The sequence below is a fragment of the Sylvia atricapilla genome, chromosome 6 (assembly GCF_009819655.1).
Source record: "Sylvia atricapilla isolate bSylAtr1 chromosome 6, bSylAtr1.pri, whole genome shotgun sequence".
Taxonomy (NCBI): domain Eukaryota; kingdom Metazoa; phylum Chordata; class Aves; order Passeriformes; family Sylviidae; genus Sylvia; species Sylvia atricapilla.
The window spans coordinates 9,758,904-9,779,736 of record NC_089145.1 but is presented as its reverse complement, the minus strand read 5'-3'; the positions used below and the strand labels follow the sequence as shown (position 1 = coordinate 9,779,736).

At 45.7% G+C, this 20,833-nt stretch overlaps 1 protein-coding gene across 1 annotated transcript; it reads right to left on the bottom strand.

Annotated features, from left to right (window-relative positions):
* Positions 1 to 5,475: 5,475 nt before the first annotated feature.
* Positions 5,476 to 20,164, bottom strand: PAK6 (p21 (RAC1) activated kinase 6). Its single transcript, XM_066320661.1, is given in 15 exon segments — positions 5,476 to 5,527; positions 5,529 to 5,654; positions 7,598 to 7,732; positions 8,398 to 8,486; positions 8,489 to 8,520; positions 8,700 to 8,763; positions 8,766 to 8,826; position 11,384; positions 11,432 to 11,485; positions 11,487 to 11,563; positions 11,805 to 12,061; positions 12,064 to 12,264; positions 12,267 to 12,294; positions 15,463 to 16,062; positions 19,957 to 20,164. Coding segments are annotated over 15 exon segments (1,971 nt in total). The 5' UTR covers positions 20,161 to 20,164; the 3' UTR covers positions 5,476 to 5,485.
* Between the last annotated feature and the right edge of the window lie 669 nt (positions 20,165 to 20,833).

The window sequence follows — 20,833 nt, the reverse complement described above, 5'->3', positions numbered from 1 at the left end:
CTACTGGGTCACTTGTTACTTAGCTGCAGTTAGCGTGTGTGTCTTGATGTCTGTGTCCAGATGTATGTGCAGCTGTATCTGTGTGTCTATGTGTCCATGTTTGAGTGTCTGGGTGTCTGTATGTCCACATGTGTGTGCACATCTTAGTGTGGGACTGTGTGTCTGTGTCCATCTATCCACCTGTGTCTGTGTGTATTTTTTTGTGCCTGAGCATGTGTTCATGTCTGGTTTTATATCCATGAATTTCTATGTGTCCATGTCTGTCTATGAGCATGTGCATGTCTCCAGATCTGTCTCTTTGTATCCAGGTGTGTGTATCCATGTGTCTGTGTCAAGCATTGTGTCTATCCTCTGAGTCTGTCTGTGTGTCCATGCCCCTGTGTCTCTGCATCTGTGTGTCTGTCCACCCCTGTGGCTGTGTCCACATGTCTGTCCTTGTGTGCCTGTGTGGGTGTGTATTTCTGTTCTATGTGTGCCTGTGTGTCCAGCTCCCTGGGTGTTTGTCTGTCCACAGAGGTTATCTTAAAGGAAAATTTGTCCATCACTTCCTGGAGGGAACGCAGACACCAATGTCAGACCAGAACGTGAGCACAGGGTGGCCCTTCACACACTGCCAAAGTTCCAGGATTGCGTTTTTTCCCTCAAACCCTCTCTGGAAACAAATCCACTAAACCTTAGTCAGAGAGGCACACATGGAAAGCCAGGACACAACAGCAGGGCCAGGGTTTACAGGAGTTTTCCTTCCTCCAGTGCCACACGCTAAAGATTATGGTGCACAGGGACAGTGGCAGGCAGGACATGCTCTGTCCCTCCACACAGCACATGACAGGACAAACAGTCCAAGTCAGGTTGACCAGGTTCAATCTCACAGGCTGCTCATACCAAGAGCACCAGCACGGCACTGGAACACCACCACTAGTCTCCACAATTCCCAAAGAGTTTCACTTTCCAGCCTGGAGGCTTCTAATTCCTGCCTTGCATCAGCTTCTCCCTTGGAGCCTCTGAGAGCCAGCAGAAACCCATTGCTCTGCCCTTCTCAAGCTGAGCTCCTCTGCCCCTTCCCCATGCAGAGCATCAGTGCCCTGACAGCTCTGAACAGCACAAATCCAGAGGCCAAAGCAAGGCCTGACACAGCACCAGAGCAAAATGCTCTGCAGGGGGCTCCTTGAGGCGTGGACACTTCAAAATTGACCAGAGCTCAGCTAGGCTATGACACAGGGCTAAGAATATGGAACTTCAGCACTTGGGATTCGTGGCATTAACATCCACTGATGTTTGAAACCTGAGCACCGCAACCCACCACAACAACTTGTGCCCTTACAACCCCAGCACAGTTTCTGTTCTGCAGCCCTTCAGGTTATGGAACCCAAGACTGGCACAGGGGATTGATGTGAAATTTCATGAAAAACAGGTGCAATATTTTACACATTCACCTCAGTGCTAAGAAACACCTTCTAAATGTACTTTTCAGAGTGTACATGGAAGTATCACTGTAAGCAAAGCCAGGGCTCCCATGAAGCACAGACCTCACTCTGCATCACCCCCTTTCTCCCCAGGGTGAAGCCCCTCTGTGCCTCTGAGCCCAGGTGTGCCACAACTCCGCTGACACCTCCGTGTCTGCACAAAATGGGGGAAGGTTCTGTAAGATGGGAAATCGACAAATAAATAAATAATAATAAATAAAGCCACTAAATCAAATATTACTGCAAGGGTTCCTGAGCACACCTGGAAGCCAACCATCCCTCCAGCAGCACAATTCACACCAGGATTTGGTTACTCACAGACTCCAGAGGAGAGAGGCCATCTTATTTTCCAGCACTATTCCTTCCCAGGGGATTCAGACATCCCTCAGGATTCCTTTCTGTGCAGCCTTGCCTGTGTTTTCACTTACCTGGTGAACACAGGGCAATGTGGTACTTGGCTCAGACAGGCCTCTCATCAGCCCATTACACACAAAACTCCAATTCAATGGCAATGGAACAACAACATCTGGTCAGACACTGAACAGCAGCAGATTTAGGTACAGTCTCTTATCCTTTCCAAATTTTCATCTTTTAAGTGGCGTATTCTAGATCTCATTCTCTGGCCCAAAATATTTAAGTGAGGCCAACCTCTGTACTATATAATTAAAAATTAGATAATAGGGATGTCTAAAGCAGAGGAGGACTCCAACCCCAGCAAAGGACATAAACAGGAGACACTGTACCTAAATGACTCCAATCCTTTTTACCTCCACAACAGAGATATTCCTGATGTGCCTAAAGGCACTCAGAGAAGAGTTGCTGCACAGTAACTATTCCATTTTAGAGACACTCTCCCTGCCCCACGCATATCCCACGTGTCAAGATTCTTCAGATGATCTAGATTATTACTTGTTATCCCCATTTATAACCTGGACCCAGGGCACAGCCAGCAGTTCTCCCAGTCTGCAGGGGAAGGGTGAGGTTGGTCTCAAACAATGTCTCAAAGCTAATTCAATGTCAAATTCAGGCGCCTCATTTGAACCAGGGTCCTTCTGTTGCCACTGGTTAAAAAACAGAGGCCTCTAGACAAAGACTTGTTCTGTTCCAAAATAAATGGGATAATAAGCTGCTGCATCCAACATCAGAGGCCCCTTGGAGGAAGACAGGCACCATTATAGATAACCAGTGCAATTGAGATGTGACAGCACTGACAGACTCCTCGTTTGATTCAGCAAATTGCTCATATAAATACCATGTGCCATCTTCAAAGGCCTCCTGGATGTCTGACTGCCAGGGCTATGGCAGCAAGGAAAAGGCTCCATACCAGCAAAGCTGACAGGAAAGAAAATAAAAGGGAAGTATTCAGGGAAAACATGACACAGAACAGCGGCAAACCCTGAGACATGAGTGCACCCTTGTAGAAAAGGAAAGATACTCGGAGAAAACATCATCTCCAAGCATAATTACCCAGCCATGAGTAGGCTCTGAGCTCATCAGAGAAGAGGCTACACCTTGTTGTACAGTCAGATGTCACCAAGCATACACAAAACCCCGACCTGAACACTACTGCAATACAAATTCCAAACCTGCTCTGTATCCTCATTCTCCTGCCTGGTTCCTGGGGAAGGAGCTGTTGGCCCTGGAGACGGAGCTTCAATCTTTCAGCTAATCTAGGTTTATCTTAGGATTTATGTTTGATTCCACACTCATCTAAGTAATGGAGCAGTTAATTGATGCTGTGCCGTGCATGAACTGCAAAGAGAGAAACATAAGAAGCACGAATTAAATTCTGCACTGCACAGGAAGATGGATCCTTTCTGCATTCCTCACAAATATGGTAATAAGATTTTAAAATTTTATAAGATACTTGAATGCAATTTTTCCAGGGCCTTCCTTCACTGTGTTTAGTCAGATTTGGGCTAAAGTATAAAATGGTGTTAAATGCTAAACCTGTCATTCCTGTCTGAAATAAACCTTTGTTCCAGTACGTAAGATCCCAGCTCCTGCCCCAGTCTCCTCTTGTTTTAGAAGCCACACAGCCACAGAACAGGGAAGTTAGAGCAGACTCCAAGGTTTACACTGGCATCTCTGAACTACAGACACATTTTTAAGCATTGCAACACTGTAGCAGGTTTATGAATAAATCAAGAACTACTTTAATTTAAAACACAAGTGCAAAGGATTCACAACTAAAGAAAGCAGGACTGTTTGTTCAAATTATAAATCTTTTCCAAGCCCTGCTTTTTTTGCATTAAAAAACGCAATATATCTGGAATACAGAAACATTTTACATCAAAAATTTTCCAGTGCAGCTAAGGAAGAGTTTAATGAATTCATTTCAACCAACTCCATCAGCCCCAAACTTAGACATCCAGTCTACAGAAACCCCCTATGACCTCTCTGCCTGCCATGGGTGAGAGAGAGAGTGATTTTGTCCTTCAGCAGGTGTCTGAACCAAGGGGATGAATCACCTCTGGAGTTGTTCCCCCAGGGTGTTCCTCTCCCATGGGCTACAGAGCCAACCTACACACTCTGCAGACTGGGTGCCCAGCCTTTGATGACTGGCAGCAGTGCAGATGAATTCCAGCCCAAATTACTTCAAGTAATCAACTGTGGCTTCAATTTTGAAGCAGGATCTGTAGCAAATAGCAGAGGACAGAGGTTATGAACAGCTTCTGAAGAAAATGCAGTTCTGAGGTCAGTTCTGAGACAGCAGGACTGTCCTGAGAATAACTAAAAGTCAAAACCTTGGTATCCATTGTTTCAAAACAAGATCCCAGTTCCACATGTACAAATATATTCTTGAGATCTCACAACAACACACACCATCACTGTACAATGTTAATCCTGACCTAGAGTCCAATTACCTTGAGGATCTCACTGATCAGAGAAGTGCAGCATACGAAATACCTAAAACTATGTTAAAAGAACTGAAAGAGCTGTTTAGACAACCAGAAAATTTCCAGATGTAAAGGGCTGATGGGGAAGGGCAGACCAATAGCCAGACAGCAGCACACAAACACAAAAATCAATCCTGGGATATGCAGGATAGCTCAAATATTTCCATTTGGTCTCCTACAGCATCCCCAAAATACCACCCAATAACTGCCCCAGGGCAGCACTTCTCAGCCTCTCCTGGGAGAAAGGACTGGCAAAGCAAGGTGCCTGGGAACCAGACATGGGAACACGCTGTTCACATTCCAACCAGCCCACAAGGAGTTGCAAATGCTGAATTTTCAACCATAAGATCCTGGTGGTAAGAGCACCTGGTCTTCATAGAGTCCACTTTGAGGCCCATATCCAAGGGGTTTTCCCCTTCAAAGTTTAAAATTGTGAAATGGATTCAAGATTGACCACTAAACCATACATATTCTGCAGCAAAAAGAGAAGCATGTTGATGCAGAGAGCCACTTAGAAACAAATATATACATATCACATCTGCTCCCTAAGGAAGTGTGTGCAAGTTTCTAGGTCCATGTTTAACCAAAGGAAATTAAAATCATCTGTGAAAAGGTCTCAGAGGGGAAAAAAAAAAAAAAAAAAAAAGTCTTTGTGCATTTAGAGTTTAAAGGTGTCTGTGCCCCAAAGTGAGTCAGCTCATGGCTCCAGTGTACAGTGAAGGAAACAAAGATCACATTTCTAAGTGGGAAATATCGTTCCAGCTCAGTAGTCAGCAGCCAGGGTGTGCAGAAACCCAGAGACATTCAGATACACAACTTCAGACTCCACTTTTGAATGCCATCCTTCGGCAGCAGTGATCCGCAAGCCATGGAATACCCGCTTTATCCTGGAGACAGACTTGTCTCACTTGGACCGAGCCTGTATTGATTGTCTTCAGCAAAGGAGAAGCCACAGGAGGCTGAGGATGCACGGACAGGATTCACATTCGTCCTCCAAAACAAATCACTGGCAAGTTCCAAGCACCATTCACAGGTCGAGACTGCCTGGGCTCTTAATTTTTTCTATATATATAGATATATTTAACAAACACGCCTTTTCCCTACAGTTCCTCTCATATAAAGTCAGCAGGTGGAGGTGCGCTTTCTGTACTGTTGGATAAGGGGCCACCAAGCACTCTGGAAGTCCTGTCTGGAGCAAAAAGGGGTGATCCAGGAGTTCTTGTGCCGTTGCTCTTTCCAACGGATCCCGTGTCAACATCCTTTCCAAGAAGTCTCTCAGAACTGGGGAGGTCTGTGAAAAAGCAACCAAGCAAGTCAACCCCGCAAAGGGGACCAGGCACAGATCATACAACACCAGGCTGCCAAGGTGGGTGTGGTTAAAAGGATCCTGCACATTCCCAATCTGTATCCCTGTTTTTCCAACAATATGACACAGGTCACATGCATTTTATACTACTGACATAATTTTCTGTCACTGCTAGGCACACACCTAGGTTGTTTTCTTTTGAATGGGTTACAGTCAACTGAGATAGGACAGCCTGCCACACCCATCCATTTGGGTTACTTCTACCTCCCATTTTGTTACTTAAACGTTCTTGGATTTCAGCTCAAAAACTCAGCAGGATTCCTGCTACCTGGGCACATCACTTGGGTTGGGAAGAAGGCATCAACCTATTCTTTTACATGGTCATAGATTATGGAAAGGTAGTTAAACAGAGTTCTCCAGTAGGTTCTGAGAAGCCTGAAAAACCCTCATGCTAATGGTACAAGAAGATGAAAGAAGCTGCAGAATAAGTACCCAAAAGCTGAATGACCTCACAGGTTTGTCCTTTGGAAGAGGTGTAAATGCCTGGAGTAGCCAGCTCAAATCACCACTTCAGACTCTGCACACCTCTGGCTGGTTTAATCCTCTGCATTGTTAAAATGGACCTAAAAAATGATCTTGGCATACACTTACTTATTTTAATGTAATAATTACATCCAGTTAGACTGGGGGCATTTCCCCAGCTCTGGTTCACTTAGTAGATCCTGAAACACTGTCACCACAGATACTGCTCATCTCAGGAGCACTTTGGATGACTTTGCCTTGGGATTGCTGGAGAAGGCACCACACAGCTCAGGACGAGCACCAGAATCCAGCCTGTATCCCTGTCAATAAGCCATGTTTTAGCAATGCAGCAGGGATATCCTAGGTGGCATCCTCTTTAACCTGCTGCTCCCAGTACTGCAGTCACTGACCACAGTGAGCCATGAATCGGCACCAGAACAGAGGGCTGGATCCACAGCTGAAGCTGCCTCCAGCAGGACATTGGGGGAGGATGCCCACCAGCCTGTAAATCAGAGCTCTGCTGGAAGCAGTTTGCTTCCCCATACAAAGTGGAGGAGATCAAGACCATAACCAGCTCTGGCTGTCACAGCTTGTGGCAGGCCCATGTCACCAAGCAAGGTGTGAATCAGACCAGGATGACTTTACATTGCCCAAGGAGAGCAAGCACCAGGTCCAGAATGTGACCGTGAAATTTTAATTAGTGTTGCAAAGGCAAAAAACGAAAGAACAGCTGTTGATGCTGGAGTGTGTGCTGTTAGTTCAGCAGTCTACTCTCTTAAATAATTCAGTTTAGCAGCTGCAGATGCTCTGATTAATTGGAAAGGCTGGGTAGCTCAGGATGCTGCAGAAGCTGTTTGATCTCAGAGGCTGGGCATGGAATGAAAGGAAGACTGCTTTAAGGAGGCACTGAAGGTGATCACTATTCTATGCCACTGCTCCTTTTCCCTAAGAAACTAATTGAACCAAGTTCCTCTTCTGAGCTGCTGCAGTGCCTCCTGAGTTTGGATCTGTCCTGAGCTCTCATGCTCTGACCATAATGCAGCCTTTTGTAGTCCTGACGGCATGAAGGTGGAAATTCCCATGAGCAGGGATCCTCTGTTCCCTTCCTGGAATATAAGCTACTCCGTCGACATCAGCAAGCTGGGAACTGCGGGTCCACCTGAAGCAGCTGTGACCTGCACTCTCTGTTAATGCCCAGGTGCCCTCACACTGCCAGGGCTGTTTCCCAAAGCAGCCACCAGCTGTCAGCAGCAAGGCCTACAGCCATTAAGACCCCGAGGCCAAAGCTGTTCCCCAAGAAACATGTCCTAGCAAGACCACTGCCACAGCAGCTGTACTGGAACAGCTGATATGGATGTTTGCCCACGATAACCATCAATTTTACAAGTGTTTGGCAGCACGCTCACCCTGTGGAAGTTTTTCAGTTTGGGAGGAGGGCTGTCACGGAGTCTCTTCATTGCCTGGACTGGAGAATCACTGAAGTAGGGGGGTTCTCCATCTACCATCTCTATTACCATGATCCCCAGGGACCAGATATCCACCTATGGGAGACAATGTCACATCAATACACACACTCCAGAGGAGCAGGTCCTTGTTTTGTTGCTTTCACAAAGACCACAACACCCCACCCATGACAAATGGCACCAAAAAGGGAAGTCCAACACTGACGCCCATAATGCCTTGGGCTCCTTACAGGACCTCAAAAAGTTCAGTTTTTCACCAGGCTGAGCCATGCTGGTGTTGAAACATGTAAAGGTGTGCAAGTAACTGCTTGTACACACCTGGTTGGCTGGTAAACAAAATCTAGTCAGTCTGCTGCCACTGCCCAGAACTCCAGACTCCTATGTCTGCTTTCCCTGACATGAGCCTCTCAAGAGCTCCAGCTGCCCCCTGCTTTTATGGAATTGATTTATTGATCCTATCATGTCACAGGGCTGCTCCTTGCTCACATCTGTCCACAGCAGCTACAAGCCTAGGCCAAGCTTTAGGGGTAAGAATAGAACAAGTTGATGCCTTGTTCCTAGAAGCAGAACAATCTGTTTTTCTACTGATTTAGGAAATATTCATGCATGACCATCAAAGCTGTAGTCATAGTCGGTTTATTTCTAAATAGAATCTAGGACTTCCTAGAAAGTCCAACAGTTATTTTCCTGTGACACTTTCAGAACATTACTGCTCTCCTGCTCTTAAGGAGGCAGTCCCTTACCTCAGTGGTGTATGGTATCCTTGCAATGACTTCTGGAGCATCCAATAAGGAGTACCCTACCAGGGATTTTCTTTTAGGTAAGTCTTTACGATCTGAGCACAGAAGCCAAAATCAGAGAGTTGACTATACAAAGAAAAAAGCAACCAACCCTAAAATAAGCCTTCACAACACAGAGGGAAATGCTGCAGACAAAGATGACAGCGTAATGAGGATGACAGGAAACAAGGGATTGGGAACAGAAAGGAAAAAGAGACAGAGGCTGCAGCAGCAGAAGACAGGAAACAATTTGTCTGAGGAAACACACCCTGCCATCCAATGTCAGAAGAATAGAGTCGCTCTTGATGTCTCGGTGAATGACCCCCTGAGATGGAGATAGGGACAAGCCTGCAGCACTGACTCAACAACTGTGGCAATCTGCTCCTCGTTCAGCTGCAATTAGAGAGAGGGGACTTCAATGTGCAGAGCACAGTGCTCCTTCACAGGGGCACAGGGGGTTAAAGTACAGACACTTTGGATCCCTATGACAATTACATCTCACCTCTACCATTCTTCCATGTCTGTTACTGAGGAAAACACTTTTTTATGATGGTTGACAACTTAAGTTTTTCATAGATTTACTATAGAGAAATTGCACTCGGAGTTCTGTACATAAGTTCTTTCTGCAAGAGCTGTTTCAAGCAGCCTCTGACAGGCAGCGGTGCTGCTTGTGCCAAGGTGCTGCAGTAACCTGGTGAGACAGCTTTTTTTAAGCAATTACAGTAAGACATTATTCACAAGGCTTACTGGCAACTGTATCCACAAAACATCCAAATGCATCATTTGACAGCAAATCTAGATAGAGATCCTTTAGGTGTTTCCTGCACACACTTGGGGTATACCACACCTAACTAAAGGTAGAACAGGGAAGACAGTACTGATTTCTACCCACCGTTAGCACATGGAATATGAGCCCAAGAACTCCCTTTAGAAGCTGTGCTGTTCAGAACAGCAATACAAAAACTTCACAATCGAGGTGAAAATGGTAGAAATGAAATTCTCTTCTGTACCTGGGGACAGTGACAGCTCTGCATGTTTACACCCAGCAATGCTAGAAGTAAATTATTTCAAAAATAGCTGAAGTACTCAATTTGAGGACTGTGGATTCTCAGCCTGTCTCTAGCAGTTGTTCTGAACAACCCTCGGTTGAGGAGAGAGATAATGAAACATCCTCAAATTTGGGTCTGCAAGTGAGCCTAAGGAGAAGAGAGCACTCAAAAGGCAGAACTGTGCAGTGAACCAGCACTTTCTAAACCCATTACAATTTCTACACCATCAGCTGAGAATCTACACTTGTGCTGCTTGTTTGGCAACCCCATACCTTACTCTTCCAACCAGGACAGCTAAAAGGTGGTAGCTGCATTGTGCCATACTGATGGCAACTAAATCTGAAGGTGTCCGGGGGCTACTTACGCCTTTATAATTAACCTGAAAAGGGAGAGGGATAAAGGCTACTGTGGGACTCCCAGCACAGAAACCCAATGTTTTTAGGAGCATTGCTTTTCATTTCATAGTGCCTAAGTGATCAACTGAAAGCCCTGTGGTCCAGAAGATCACAAGAGATGCACTTTCACCCTGTCACATATGGAACTTGGTTTCAGTACACAGTGATTGCACAGTGTAAAACAGATTACTGGAGGATTACCTCACTCCTGGAGATGTAAATCACTTATCCCCCTCAGCAAAGTTTAATAATGACTGATGGTATTTTCTTCCTAGGAAAAGCTGATAAAGGTTTGCAGCTTACTCTTGATAAATGTTATGGTTTATAACAGATCCTGCTTCCATCAGAGGGGAAAAAGCATCATAACAGGTTCAAAGGAAGCTTCTTAAAAAAATCTAGGCTGAGGTCTCACTGGTGGATACAAACACATAGACCCTTCATATAACCTCTTCATCACTTTTTATCTGTAATTCAGTACCAGCCAAGAGCTTCAAGAGTTTCACTGGCCTTGTAAGCTGTAACTCAGCAATCCTCAGGATTAAATGTTGGCTTGCAGACCCTGAGATGCCTCTGAACTCAGTTCTGGAAGAGCCTGCCCGAGGTGTCTCCAGGACACTCCTTCCAGGTGGGGTTGTGGAGGTTACAGAGGACAATGTGGCTCTTGATGCCTCTCAAAATTGTACTTCCAAAACACAAATCCAACAGAGCAAGTTACCTGCCTTAAACCCACACAGGACCTAGGCCAAGCATGTATGTGAACTAAAGGTATAGTACAATTTTTAAAAATGAATACAATCAGTGCTAGCAATACTGCCTAACTGTAATCCAATTGAGATCCTGAATCTTCCAAAAGAAACTCTCATCCAACAGACTCTTCTTGGTCAGTCTTTCCACTGGCATTCCCTGCCCCAGTTTCCAGCTCGAAGGAGGAGGGTGCTCCCGAGTCACAGGTAAGACATGATCACCATAACTGCATCATCAGAACAACTTCTGAGAGGGACCAGAGGCCATCTGAGAACATCTTATTTGCCCTTACAGAAATGCTTTGGGCAATTCAATGCATTGTTGAATATGAAGCAATGCAGCTACGGAAACAAATTTAGGAGAGTGTCCAGTAGTTGCTATCTTAGGCAATGAATTTGGGAGGAGTCAGATCTCAAGGGCTCTGCTGCTCTTCTCTAGAGGAGGTAGTGAGGTTTGAGTTTGCGGGTAAGGTTGCACCACTGAAACTATTTCTGCATGCTCTTTACTACTTATTTCAATGAAGTTCCTGGCCAGGATTCAACAGATACAGTAAACAATACTTTTATGAGTACTGTATTTTACAGGGAAAGGTCTCAAGGAGATGGCTAGTGGGTATCTAAAGGGACCAGTACTTTAAATAATCCCTCTACATCAGAACTATTATCACATATTCAGAATGGATAACAATTATAAACGTAGTTAGTTTCAGGGCACTGCAAACACAAGATCTCTGGGGAACCTATTTGTCCCAGAAATCCCCACTCTGCTGTTCTTGCTTCCCATATTGATGTCTGGGATTTTGCCTTGTACCTGATCTGAGACACGATGTCTGTGAGGGCTCCTCCCTGCAGGAATCCATCAGCACCAGAGCTCCTCTCCCACGAGGTAGCTCTTGTACATCTCCACAACGTTGACGTGTTGATAGTCCCTCATTATCACTACCTGTAAAACCACAGAGGACAAGTGACCACCCCAAAATCTCTCACCACACTTCATCTTTTCCAACCAAGTGAGCACACACAGCCCTGCAACTACAGCGCAGAGCCTCCTTTCCGCCAGCAATAGTTGTTCTTAGTACGAACATAATGCTACTAAAAGGAAGATGATCCTGCTCTTCCCTTCCTTTTGCCATGCTAATGTTCCAACGTGGACAGTAGAATCCCCCTGTCTCCAGCACACTCACCTCATTGAAGAGGAGCTCCCGGCGCTGCTGCTTCCTCAGATCCATCATTTTCACGGCCACCTGGCGCCCCGAGTGCTTCTCCCGAGCGATGCACACGATTCCTGTGGAGCCTTCTCCAATCTTGATGTAATTCTCCAGCAATGACCTGGGATCTCCCTGGTCCACAACCATCCTGAGGGCTGCTTTGAACTGCTCGTGAGTCACAACCACAGGGTCCTCGCTGGTTGGCTGCCCCTTCCCAGCAGAGTCCTGGGGCGGTGGAGGTTGCTGGAACTGGTCTGGGTCTGCCGGTTCCTGGGGGACCCTGCTGGGGACGGCCGGCCTGGTGGCACTGCCACAGCCTTCTCTGCTGTTGGGGACTTCTGGGGGGTCCCAGCTTCGGAGATCATCCTGGGGAACTCGGAGGCAGGTTGATCTGGGGGGAGAGACTGGGCTTTGGCTGCAGGGCTGTGGGGGGATCCCACTGCTGGGGCTTGAAGAAGCATTAGGCCTTCAAGAAGAACAAAGAGGAAAGTGAGAGAAAAAAAAAGTGATGGTTGGATTAACAAGCCGAGAGATGAAGAATCAGTTCTGTGTCATCCCACTCTGCCCTAGCACACCTTGAAGCAGACCGGAGTCAAGAGCTTCAGGTTCTTGTCTCCAGGTCTGCCCAACACACGGCTTCGATGAAGCTCTCCTTAGATGCAGATCTTCAAGAATCCCTTAGGGAATGGGTGCTATGTTTTTGTGGCTTTCAAACTGAGGCATTTTAAAGGGAACATGCTTTAAAGAAACCACCAAGACACAAAACCCACAGAAAAAAACCCCAGCTGTTAAAAAGCATTCCAACCTTGCCACAAAACTCAGGGGCAACCTGTGCTGCAGAGAATTTGAAAATCCTTTATCCTCTGTGCCTCTGATCTTCCTTTGTATAAAGGAAAGGGATTCATGCCAAGGCTGTAAATCACTTTGATGTCTTGGCCTAATTCCCTTTGGGTAATTACACTCTGCCTACTGAAAACACTCTCTGCACTTTCTACTGGTACCTGCAGAGCATTCCTGTCGATCAGGCATGGAATTAGTTCTTCACTTTGGGAAAAGCACCAGGCACCAGGACAGCTGGAAGCAGCCAACACAAGACTCCAGCTACACAGAGCCACCTGCCACCTCACTGGCTTCAAACTGACCTACAGTGATTTTGGATTAGCAGTCTCAAGGTTTCTAGAGACCTCGCACTCAAATGACAAGCAGGCCCAACCCTATTTAGTGTAGGAGATGTAGTAAGATCACTGCTTGTGGGAATGTGGCTTCGGGATATGCATTCCCATGCCGGGAAGGACAAATATTGTCGTGCTAATACTCACCCTGGAAATGCTGATTAATTAAAATTCAACAACATTTAGTAGGTGGGGTACAAAATAAATTATAGATGTACATATGTATATGTAAAATATACATATTACATGCATATAAATATATGCAAAGTAATAGTAGATCTGTCAAAGAAGCAACTTCAGAAAAAGCAAACCCATCATTTGTATTATAGGGCAAAATAGAAACTTCAAAGCAAAAAGCTTGTTCTCTCTCACAATTCAGAGAGATTATTAATAAAAGTTAATAATATGGGCATGGGAACTGAAAACTGCCAATCGAGAATTTTTTACAAGAGCACTCATTTTCCCTGTCTCAGACAGGGAATAATTGTGTAGGATTTAATTCTATGCACTTTGGGTTTTAATCAAGGATTTTTGTCAAGAGCAGAATCTGCATAAGCCTCATACACAGAGAGGGCCTGGAAAACACGATTTAGCAGCATCAGGGCACAGCACAAACACAACTGCCTGTCAGGAGTTCCTTCCTTCCCCTACATCAGCTCCACCCCTGCAGTCCTGTGCTGACATGCTCACAGCAACACAGAATTATTTCCCAAATCTTGTTTTGTCTCAGGAGAGAGAAAAAAAAACCATTTTACATAACCCAGAGTATGCAGAAGGGCACACAACATGCATGCAAGCTCACACAGGTTTGCTTAACCATGTGTAAGTCTTATTTCCTATCCTGTAATCTGACAGTCCCATGTACATGTTTCTGTCTTGGGACATTTTGAGGTGGCACTTCATAATGAAGATGCACTCAAACTTCCCATGGTGCTTTTCAAGGCACCACCTTCTCATTTCAGCCAGCTACCCTGCTTGGGTATCCCACTCCAGAGATGGATGCTCCATCTCTGGAAGTGTTCAAGACCAGGTTGGAGCAGCATGGTCTAGAGAAAGGTGTCCCTGCCCATGGCAGGGGGTGAAACCCGATGGACACTGAGGCCTCTACCAACCCAAACCAGTCTGGCATTCCATGATCCAGTTATATCCCTGCTCCTTTCATCTGCAATTACACATTTCTTACACATCATCAGCTCCATCATAGCAAGAGACCCCGGTTTTCATCATCAACTGTTCTCAGATGTTCTGGTAAGAACTTCTTAGACAACCAAATACTAGGGATGGTACAGATCCCACACTGGAGTAGGGAGATAGATTAGTCTTCAAGGTATTCCCTATTCCTCTCCACTGACAAACAGCTGGAGTTCAAACACTCCCAAGAACATCCACTTGGTTGGTAACTTCTGGTCCTGCTCCTGGAAGTGCTGAGCACAGCAAAGACACTCTCTCTGGGGAAGACAGAAGTTGCCAGTACTAGCTACTCAGGGGACAGGCCTCAAAGCAGTGTAGAGCAGCCCAGAGTCACTGAGACAGCAATAAATGCAGTTTGCATTAAACAAGGACTGGATTCCTGCAAAATCCTCTCCCTCAGAAAGGAAACCCACTGCGCCCAAAGCCTTGAGCCTGGATCCCTATGCAAGCTGCAAGAGGCTGGATTGGAGACATCCCCTCCCTACAACACCCTTCAGAGCAGTCAGGTTGGTTTGGACAGTGGTTCCTGTCATTGTGCTCCCAGTTCAGGCACTTCACAGCTGTGGGGAATCAGCCTGGCCCAGCACCAGCTTTGAAGCCACCAGACAAGCCATGCAAAGAAGATGGATACGGGGTCAGCCCAAAATGGAAAAAAAGCAATGGTTGCATTTCCTATCCAGTACCAGAGATTTTCTCCTGCTTTACAAGAAATGAGTCATTCATTCAGGATGGTTTTCCTGGGGGAGCTGTAGCTATGAGCTGTCCCACCCCTTCCAAAATCCAACAGGCTGACTTCCTGTGTGACAGCACCGTGGGCGCTCACGCAAACCCTGCTGCTGTAGTGGCCTGGCAGACACAGCTATAACCAACACCACTCTCCCGAGCTAGTCCTGGTTTGAGCAGGCAGAAGAATACAGTGCTAATGCAAATCGTGGCAACTTCCCAAATGGCAAAGGCTCTTTGGTGCCAGCAGAATGGCATTGCAGTTATGCCTTTACCTCACAGAAGGTAATGACTCAGACCCCTCTTCCTTCCCAGCCCACACTCCTGCAGTTCCGCCAAACCTTCTGCTGGCTGCCATCCTGAGCTGTGCCGTGCAGCATCTCATGAAGCTCAGGCGGACCACACATTTCCCCTGCCCAGGACTATTTTGATTCCAACATTAATCATAACAAGAACAGATGGTTGCCCGATGTTTGCAATTAAACTGGGTGCATATGTAACCTCTGGAACTGTAGAGTCAACATTGCAGTCCAGTGAATAACTCTTACCTTGATCTGCAGGGGAGGGCCCGGCTTGTTTGAGGCGCTGGAGGAAGGGAACACGCTGCGCAATAGCCTCCTCTTCAGGCTGTTCTCCCGTGATTTGGAGTTGGGGCTGCCCTCTCCCGAGGGCCGGGCGTTGGGCTGTCGCTGAAGCCAGCCCTCTTCCGGGCTCTTCATCGTCTCGCTCTCCCCCGGCACCGCAGACACATGCTGCAGCCCAGAGGTGCGCTGCAGGCAGCTGCCATCGGTGCCCTGGAACTCTGACGGCCCCAGGGACTGGGCTTTTGTCACCATCCCGTTAGGATGAGACTGCCCTTCCAGGCGGGATTTGTAATCCGGCCACATGGTCTGCCTCCGGGCCACCTTGGACCCACCATTGCAGTTGAGGTAGTTCCCATATTTGTCTGCCCAGTCTCCTTCAGGACTCTGAAGGTACATGTCTGGGGGTCTCTCATCTCCCAGGAGCCCAAGGGACTGGGCTCTCCTCCTGCTGGTGGGGCTCCTGCCCCTCAGAGTGTTCGAGCTGATGGCAGAAAGCTTCTCGATGTCATTGAGCAACCCAGAGATGTAGCCTTCCACTTCCACAGTGCTGCCCCGCACCACAGTCTGGGAAACACAGGGAAAGTGAGAAACAAAGTCAGAGTTGTAAGAATCGAGGCTCAATTTATCTTGCCAAAGGTTAGATTTTGCACATAGAGCCAAAAACAACTCAAGGAATTCAGGAAAAATTACCAATTTTTGTCTTTTGTTTCATTGTCCTTTACTGAGGGAAAAAGAGAGTCCTTGGGTTACATCCTGCTGTTAGAGCAGCAGTGCTGTCACCCAGAACAGTCAATTCTGCTGTTGTGCTCACATTGTAAAAGACAATATTAGAGCAAAACAGGGATATTTCAACACTCCTGGCTTTCTTCAGCTTTCAGTGCTGAAACTGTGACACTACATCATTAATGCACTTACCAAACTCCTGAAATATTAGTTCTCAGAAGTTCCAGCATGCTGCAAGCTCCATTTGCAAAACTCACCTTTGCTGTGCCAATGCAAGGTTCATCTCTCCCCTGAAGAACTCTCAATAGCATTGAAATCAGTGTCCCTCAGTCTGCTTCTCTACAATTTCTGCTAATACATCCCAGTCCTGACCAGTGCAGGCTGTGCTGTTCCAACTCTGCCTCCCTGCTCTGCTCTGCCAAGCTATTATAATTAAAAATTATGAACAAAGGGTCACAGCAGCTCACAACTGCCTTGTAAGCAAAGGCTGAAGAACAAGGCTTCCATCCAAACAGGCACCAGCTCTGTACAAGTAGGACACTTGAAGCGGTGGGTATATTATGTAGTGTTCTACCTTGTTTTTTTTCTGGAACTGAAAAGCTTACAGAAGCTTTTCTAGTGCTGGGAACCAAAATGTTTTTCATTTCTCCACAGAAATTAACAGCACAGGATCACTCCTACACTTTCATGAACCTTTGCCTGAGGAAAGTCCTTCCCTGGAGTGACAGCAATCTCCTGTTTGCTAACTGAGCTCCAGGGATCTTCTAAACATGCTGAATTAATTACACTGAGACTAATGCTTAGCTGGTGCAACACAGTAGCTCCAGTAATTTCAACAGAACACCACCACAGTGCACAAACGAGCACCTGGTTTGCTCAGCGTCTGAAAATGAAAGGCAGAACAGAAGATTTTTGTTCAACAAGGTGAAGAAAGGACAACTCAGCTCACTCCATGGCACACACACCAGCTGCAGCTGGAAATTCTGGTCTTCACTCCTACTCCCTCACCACACACACACATCCCTTCCTCCACAGCCCAGCTACTGCCATGGAACAATGTGCTGGGGACATGAACTTTTTGTCCAAAATGGACAAAAGTAATTCCAGAGAGATGTGGGTATTCTCAAAATAAGAAATCTCCAACAACACGCTATGGCCTGTCCATAAAATCCACTGCAGTGCTCTTCTCCCCTTCTGGCTAAAACTCCCTAGAATTAAAGTCAGGTCACTCTCATGAAGTCAGATCTAGCCCCAGCAGACAGGGAAGATGAGAGTTAATCTTGCTTTGCTGCTGTGTTTAAGGACTGCATCAGATTAATGAGGAAACATCCAAATTTGAGCCATATCTATATGGAGTGCTCGTACATAGCTCATGCGCCTCACTCACCAAAACTGAGAAATTATAACAAGGAAAACACTTTTTTATAAGCTACACACAGGAACTACTCTGATAATTGAATCCAGGACTATATACGATGGCTTGGCCAACTAGCACTTGGAAAAAAACCAAAAAAAACCCCACCTAATTGATTGGTATCATTGAGCAGTAATTAATTCAAATGGAGTTTACCAGAAACTGCCAACTTTGTTAGGCAGCCTATGAGAGCATTTGCATTTGGAATTACTGGAAAAAACAGTGTTAGTTTAAGATGATTCTTTAGTTTTTAAAGCCTGTTGGGTATTCTGTCCTTGTTCTCTTAAGGATTTGCATCTCCTTTCAGCTTTTACCACCCTCGGGTTTAGTAAGTCAGACATGAAAGTCTGGCCAGCATAAGGCTCAGGGCAAACTCCAGGAAATCTCTTCACACACATTTGTGTTTCAGCAGTGATGCCTCACATTTTTTGAGCATCCATTGCCTAATACTTGAGGAAACTTGGTTTGCTCTGGAAATGCCATCATTGCGGTGTCCAGAACCTCACTGAAGCCAAGATACAGAGGAGTGCTATCACTTCTCCCTGACCCAAAGCCCCCCACCCTGTGATTAATGAAAATTGGGTTGCTTGACGTGATTCTTTCTTGATAAATCCATACTGGCTGCCAGCTATTACCCTGCTATCGCCTTGGAAGTGGCTGCAAATAGATTACTTGCTTATTTGTTCCAGTCTCTTTCTGGGGATAGAAATTATTCTGACTGATCTGCAATTCCTTGAATTTCATTAGGCCCAGCTGACTTAAAAATATGCAACTTCTTAGCTAAGTCTCATTTCTGTTCCTGTTCTTTTCTTATTCTGGCCTGCATTCTCATTCCTTCATGCTCATGCTAATTGTCAGCCCACTGATCACACTTAATGAAGACCAGAGAAAAATCATTAAACACTTAGGAATTCTCGGTTTTATCTGTTAACTTTCTTCCAAAACCAAGAATGAACAAATTCTTTCCTTCATCCTCCTCCTCCTCAGTACACTCATGATGTGTCCTTAGTGCCCTTTATGTTCTTTGAGAATAACATCTCTTTTTGTGCCTTGGCCTTCCAGTTTTGCTTCTACATGAATTTCTTTTCTCTTTGCCCTTTATAACTTGACCTAGTTTCCACCCTTCTGAGCAATCCTCCTGCAGTTTAAGCTCATTACAGATCTAACCAAGTTGGTCTCTTATTACACATTTCATCTCTTCTCTGGATTGTGCTTCCATCCTCTACTATATTTTGAACCTCAAAGCACATTCAGAACACCAGGAAATACCTTCTGCCTTTTTTTAAACCTATTCTTCCTAAGCAAGTTTTTCTTTTATAAACCAGCATTCTTCTCAAAGATCCTGGTGGGCCATTTCATTTGCAGGTTTGATTATGTACTGAAGCTTACATTAACTCAAATATAGTCCCCTTTAGTCCCCATGTTTTAAGCACCTGTACACAAAAAGTGAAATATATTCATCAGATAGCCAAATCTGTTTTATATCCCTCCTAAAACCCAAGTATCAACATCTCTGTTTTACAATGCACCTTTCAGTTTTTAGGCCCCTGAAGGTGGCTTTTTTTTGTTTTTTGTTTTTTTTTTTTTTTTTTTTTGTTTTTTTTTTGTTTGGTTTTTTTTTTTTTTTTTTTTTTTTTAAACTGGGAACAAAAATTTCCCCCAAGGAAGCAAGACTTTAAGCACAATATTTCTGTCACCATCTTCCATTTCCTTTCCTGAGAGGTCACCACAAAGTTGCCTTTTCCCACAGCATGTTTCTGCTGTCACTTACACAGTCTCCAGATGCCAGTACCAGCAGCCACCTAAACAAATTCATCTACAAGAATCACTCCTTTTTCCCTACTGAAGGACACTGTCCCATCACTATGTCCTACTTTTCACTAAAATGCTGGTTTATCAACCATTTTAGTCCAGGCCCTAGTTCAGTCCTTATTGTCCTCACTTATCCATGAACAGCAAGGCAGTGCTACACCACTCTCTCTCTCACTTAGGCTTCCCTGGCAACTTAATTACTAGCCAAATTTGCTCACCCAGGAGAATCACAAACAGGCTAAAACAGGTCTCTCCACAAATTCTTCTCTTGGCTTCCCTGTACAACAGCTGAATGCATCCTGGGTCCTGTCAGCTACCACAGGAGCTTTCACAGGCCCCTGTCACTGTGACAGGCAGCCAGCTGGTTATTTCAACAGGGACAGCAACAGGTCAGGATCCTACTCTCCTTATTCCTGATGAAGTTACTATCACCTTGGGCTACCAGAAACAGTGCCTCAGCTTGGAGGCAACTCCCTGAGGAACAGAAAAGAACTGTCTCCATCCCTTACCTTCATAGGCTGGAGCTGCATCCTTGTGATCCTTGAAGGGTCCACCACTGGCTTGGGGCGCCTCAGCGTGTCCAGAATGTTCTGCCATTGAGGTGGCAGGCCCACAAACTTGCCCTCCTTTGGGTCAAAGGAGGTGTGGACACGGTGCTCAAAGTTCTGCGGGGCCGAGATCTCCGGGCGTTTCTTCTTCTTCTTACGGAACATGGTGCCTGAAGGGGGGAAGGTACCACCATCAGTGCCTGTCTAGGGCTGAAGTGCCCAAGCAGTAAAATCAGGTATCTAATCAGAATCTATCAATTCTACAGGCTAATTACGTTGCAGTGAGAACATTTTCCAGAAAAAAGCACTTTTATCAGGAGTTGATCGTCTGCTTTTACAGATGAGGAAACAGGCCCCAAGAGAGCGATGATTTTGCCCAAGGCCACCTTGCAGGTTCGTGGCTCAGATGAGACTTCCAGTGACTTCCTTTATTTCTACAAATTCATATTGGCTGATAAAATGATTTATAAGGTAATTAAGAGATACCTATTTATGTTTTACCTGCTTGTACCTACATTAAATGGCTTTGGAGTCCAGCCAGTTTGACAGCATTGATCCTACCACAAGCCTGAAATTTAAGGTGGCTATGAAGAGGGCTCAGGTTGTCTTCTCCCTGCTTACTCCAAGTAATATCCACTTGGTTCCCATTTAAAGGCAGCAGAGCTGTTGCCAAAGGAAGAGCTGCCTGAGACTGCCTCTGGATCTCAGTTTTTCTTGCTTAGACAGAGGGCTCAGGAGGGAGAGAGGAGGTGGTAGGTGGAAATCAAACTCTGTCAGCAGGTAGCTGAAGAAGCTAAAATTAAAAACTAAGATTCTTTTCCCTTGGGGGCTGAGAGAG